Here is a 5474-nt window from a genome sequence, read left to right as displayed (position 1 = left end):
TGCAATTTCTGATCATCGGCCTATATCACTGAACCATATTGTTATGTGGTGGTGCAAGCAGCGGGACAAGTGTTTCATTGCTAATATATTATTTTATTGCATCCTCTTTGCAGCCTTGTAAAAGCATAACTTGCTGTGGCCAACTTGAGCAAAAAAAGGAAATATAACTGGATTTATTGTTAGCATTTCTTGTACCACTATACCTTATAAAATGATTTGCTTGAAATGTGAGGCTGAGAATCAAAAGGCACCATGCTACTTCTGTGAGTTTGCCTCGGGTATCTAAATTGAATGCTTTTGCATTATTTTGTTGGTTGTTAGGATTAACAGAATGGTGTGTGCTCTACAGTTAGGCCTACATGCACACAAAAACGTCTACAATCCCTCCACTACTTGTTGCAATATTGATGTTACTCATAACTCCAACTAAATAATACCAACGAGGATAAATACACCAACAATATGATAACGATATAAAAGTTTACATATTTTAATAGACATAATAAACCTTACACATATGAAACATTCATGTAATTCATATTGGTATAGGCCAATTTATTCTATACACTGGATATAGATGTTACATAACACAGACAAAACGAAAATGTATCATATTGGTCATTCTAAAACACAGTTATTGTAAACATTCTTATTTTTATAATATAGCATATGCCTATTCGAAAGTGAGTTGGTTTCGTGGAGACAAACGGGTAACATATTGAATAACACTGGAGAGATGATCTAGAAAGAAACAGAGCAGCACAAGCTAATCAGGACATTTATATTTTCATGAACAGACTTCCTAGGGGAGAACTTATTCCAAATTATTTACAAACACTGTCACGTCGACAATAATACAGCTACTGACTATAGTTACTACTGTTGATAACATTAAACTCTACTTATAGCTTTCATTATGAAAAGTATTATAATGATAATAGAAAATATGTAACAGACAATAAGCAATAATCATCAATGCATAGAAGGTAAGTGAGTTTCAGTATTTGGTGTTGGAATGGATGAGCCCAAATAGAAATGAATGAATCCTGTTGACCACTTTCCAGACCTTTTTCACATCACACATTGGATATGCTATTCAAGCCTACATCTCACATTGGATATGCTATACAAGCCTACATCTCACATTGGCCTACTTCTCAAAACACGTATTAGACTTTTTTGTATTATATATCAATACAATAGAGTAGAGCTGATTGCAGTTCCCAGATTCATTGCTCTCATTTCTGCCCTTGTAGGGCTCCGGGACGCACTTAAACCAGAACATGTTCACCTACTCCATGATAACTGCTCAGTTATTTATACAGGTTTAAAGAGTGTTTACGAAAAAAGATATTAGTCTACATAAGCCACCAATTATTATTGCAGTAAACAGATCGCAGTCGATAAATAGTCATGACGGTACATAGGCTATTACTTTGCACCCAAGCGTCAAGAGAATCAGCGGATCATTCCGCACAGAAATAGCAGCATGTACCCTTGCCCACCCCTCCCCAAAACAAACTCAAATAGCTTATCGTAGTCCCCCCACTAGCATTTAAGACTGCAACTCAGCAACTTTGTGTGTGTGTTTTAGTGGGATGAGAAATATAATAGCAGATAATCGACTTTTGTAAATCAAAGTGTTGTAATTTACAAACAATATCGAAATGAAATCAAGAAAACGGCTCTAGAATGGATGGCTCTGACAGACGGAGTTGGCCATGTACGTCTCCTAGAGCACATGATTGATTGATTGAAAATAAATAACTTAGGCTTTTAATTGCATGCCCCAAAACCGTCTTATTGTCCACTAAGATAAAGAAAAATAGGGTGAATATGCTTAAGACCAAAGCCCAAATTCAACCTTTCATGACCGTTGTAACACTTGTTTTAGGAGTTCTGGGGTCGATCATGTCATGACTTATTTAATACTGGTGAAATGTAGATTGGATGTAAACCATTATGCGCCATAGCCATATTGATGCACCGTGCCTACATAGACGTAGCTAAGTGAACTCAAACTTATGAAACATAATTTGGGTCAGTTCAATCTTAACTCCACTCATGAGACTAAAAATGTTTATTAATACATGCTATGCATTCGTACATTACATGTAGTTATTCTCTAATATTGACTTGACTCCAATAGTATGGAATTGCCCTAATCCGTAACTTTCTATTAGCTTCATATTCTCAACAAGTAGGCCTATGCTTATTAATGGAATTGTTCATGTCTTAAATCAAATCAATTTATAAACATCCGATATATATACTTTGATTAGTTACATTTGTTAGAAATGATTGTGAAATTGGTGATTGGACGTTCCGCCGTAGCGAATGAGCCACAATTGTTAGTGCATTGGTAAAATGATGGGAAACTACATAGCCAAAGAAATCTGTGAAAAAAGTTACAAATCCCAAATTATATTTTCCCCAATAACGTTAATTGAAACGTTGCGTTGCTTTAGACTGCACTGTGCCTTTCATTCCTGGGCGCTGACTAATTCCAATTTTCTATATCAAAGAACACAGAATATAGGGAAGACTATAAGCCCTTCTCGCACTGTCACTACTTGTATTGGTAAATGTTTTATGCGATTTAAGGTCAGATAAACATATTATTTGGTCTCTTGATTTGTTTTTCAAGATAGCTATAGTGATAACTCAGATGAGGTCGTTTTGTTTCAGAAAATATCCTCCTTCTAAAGGACGCCAGACTTCATTCTGTGCATGCTATATGCCATCGAATTTGATTACACCAAAATAATCAACAGTATGTTTCATTGCGAATACAGCCTGCCTATATTCCTCTTTAAAATATCTCTCTCCCCGCTCTCTCCCTCTTAGAAGAAGGACAAGGCCTGCTCCCTAAGCATCAATCTCTTCTTCTTCATCCGCCGGTTCTGGAACCATATCTTAACCTGTTGGTCGCTGAGGTTCAGGCGGTCAGAGAGCTCCCTCCGCCGCTGTCTGGTGATGAACTCATTGAGCATGAACTCGCCTTCCAGCTCTGCCAGCTGGAGTTTGGAGTAGGGTTTACGTTTCTTTCGGGTTCGGGTGTGCATTGGGTACCACGGGGCGCCTGGAGAGGGGAAGAAGAAGTGGATGGGTGAGCATGGATGAGGCTCTATAGCAGGGCTCTCCAACCCTGTTCCTGGAGCGCAACTGTCCTGTAGGTTTTCACTCCAACCCTAATCTGGCATACCTGATTCTAATAATTAGCTGGTTCATAAACTGAACCAGGTTAGTTACAACTGGGGTTGGAGTGAAAACCTACAGGAGGGTAGCTCTCCAGGAACAGGGTTGGAGACCCCTACTCTATAGCCTATATAGCTTGGCATGCATCGCCAAAGGTAAGGTAAAAATCCTGCACTGCACCAATGGGTTGGTTCTACAGAGCTGATTATCCGTTTTTCAAAGCACAAATATATTTTGAAAGATTTTGTCACCAGTGTGAGCAGTTCCTTGCCCAGTCTTAAAGCAGACCAATTTACAAAAATGAGTGTAAAAATTCAGATTAGAATATGGACACAAACAAATCAGCTACATTCTACTAGTAGGTCTACTGTTTATCAATTTAGAATTTCACTAAATAATGCGTGGGACGACAGGGGGACATATCACATCTTTCTTGTAATTTGATTGCGGAGAGACACTAGCTATAATTCACAATACTCTGTGTCACACAAGGTTTACTGTGGCAGTTAAGGTCGACAATAACGCATGAATGTAGTCTCTCTCGAGCATGCAAGCATATCAAATTGCAAAAAGGCATGCAAACGAGAGTTCTTGTGAATAACATTATTTCGATGTATGATTTTGTTAAAATATTGGTGTAATTATCAACAAACTCTCAATAAACATGAGTCTGTATTTGCAGACTTTATCCTGAAATTCCATAGGTTGAAATGGTTCTAAATCAAATATTGTTGTTCCGTTAGTATGATCAAGACACCCTATTATTTTATTTTTTTACCACAAACAATATCGAGTTTTTATGGCGCTGTAAGTGTTACTGGTGTGTAAAGGCTGGTGTAAACGAAAATATGAACCCTTTCTTGAATGCTTCCCCTAGCGGTGCTCATCCCAATATGCAAGCCTCGTGTCAATTCATATTCCTAATAACTTATATAGACAAATCAAGAAATAAGATTTTAATGAAAGAAAACAAGCGTATAACATTCCATTGTTAACATCCAATAAAAGGCTATGTATTGTCGTATATAAATAAATACACTCACCTCCGCCCGCTGCTGTGCTTGGTGCGTGATTGCCAGCGGATGTCAACGCCTGAGCGATGCCTGTAGAGGCTTTGCTCCCTTCATTGAGCAGCGATGAACTGGAGTCAGATTCTAGGGATTGACAGGATGGCGGATCTTGAGTCAACTGCTCGACGCCATAGTCGTACTTGGAATATGTACCGTTGTTGCCCATTCCGTTGTGCAGTCCATGCTCCGTCGTTATGGAGGAAGAGGAGTCTCCTCTTGCCCTCTCTTCACGTTTGAGGTTTGCGCTTTCAGCGCAGGGTTCCCTGTTGCCTCCACCGTTGCTGTAAAAACATTTGCCTTCATCTTGCCTGGTGATTTCGCATGCACGGTTGAAAGAGGGGTTAATGGACATGGCACTACTAAAGTAGGGTTGAGGATATCCATTGCACGACTCCGACGCGGTCCAAGGAAGGGAGCATACATTGTCCCTTCTTGGGTAGGAGAGAGAGGGTAGACCCGCCAGTTGTCCCCCGGACGCTCTAAAATTGGGGAGGTAAAATGTGTCTCCCGTGTGAATGTTTACCAAAGGTCCCACAAACCCGGGATTAAGAAGATTATGCTCGCCCATTTCGGAGGGCCCGACCAAGAGCTTCTAGTTTATAGCAATCTGACATTTAACATAGTTAAACCGAGCGGCGCGCCTGATTGGTTAGACCAGGGTCACATGTCCTCACCAACTTGCCTCACGGAAGGTGCCACCCCCCACTATGTCCATGTCTGACCAAACAAAACATTAACTTCTGTATTACGGGTTTTATATGCTTTTTAAAATACTTATAAACATTTTATGCAAAAGGAAATCTGGGTTTTGTTTTCTCCTTATTGCATGTGCTTCAAAATACTCTACTCTTTCATTTTTAAGTGATGCCCCAATCCATTAATATTACAGGCCATCTTGATCTTAGTAAAGTTTTCCCAGCCTGCTTTTAATTTTTAATATGTCATTTAACAGTTACAAGGTAGCTGCAAAAAGGGCTGTAAGTGTTCTATTGTCGTCGTCCACCCCCCACCAAATATCTACAATTGTTGGGTGTGCTTGTCCCACTTTCTTTTAGAGCAAATTACAGATGAATTGAATGTCATATAAAGCTGTGATGCTCCACTTTACGGGCCTGTTTTAAGGAACGACTGATGCCCACAGCCTCACTCCTCTCGTATTTACAGTAACGGGGTCAGTAGGTTGAAACCGTTGGCTCAGTAAAAAAA

At 39.5% G+C, this 5474-nt stretch overlaps 1 protein-coding gene across 1 annotated transcript; it reads right to left on the bottom strand.

Moving 5' to 3' along the window:
• Positions 1 to 534: 534 nt before the first annotated feature.
• On the bottom strand, positions 535 to 4849 carry LOC121575188 (homeobox protein Hox-C12a-like). Its single transcript, XM_041888134.2, has 2 exons — positions 4242 to 4849; positions 535 to 3082 (listed from the first exon to the last, which is right to left on the bottom strand). Exons 1-2 carry the CDS (start codon positions 4834 to 4836, stop codon positions 2844 to 2846), a joined length of 834 nt encoding a protein of 277 aa, XP_041744068.1. The 5' UTR covers positions 4837 to 4849; the 3' UTR covers positions 535 to 2843.
• Between the last annotated feature and the right edge of the window lie 625 nt (positions 4850 to 5474).

The sequence above is a fragment of the Coregonus clupeaformis genome, chromosome 10, assembly GCF_020615455.1.
Source record: "Coregonus clupeaformis isolate EN_2021a chromosome 10, ASM2061545v1, whole genome shotgun sequence".
NCBI lineage: Eukaryota > Metazoa > Chordata > Actinopteri > Salmoniformes > Salmonidae > Coregonus > Coregonus clupeaformis.
The sequence above is the reverse complement of the archived record's forward strand: the minus strand, read 5'-3'. Positions and strand labels throughout refer to the sequence as shown.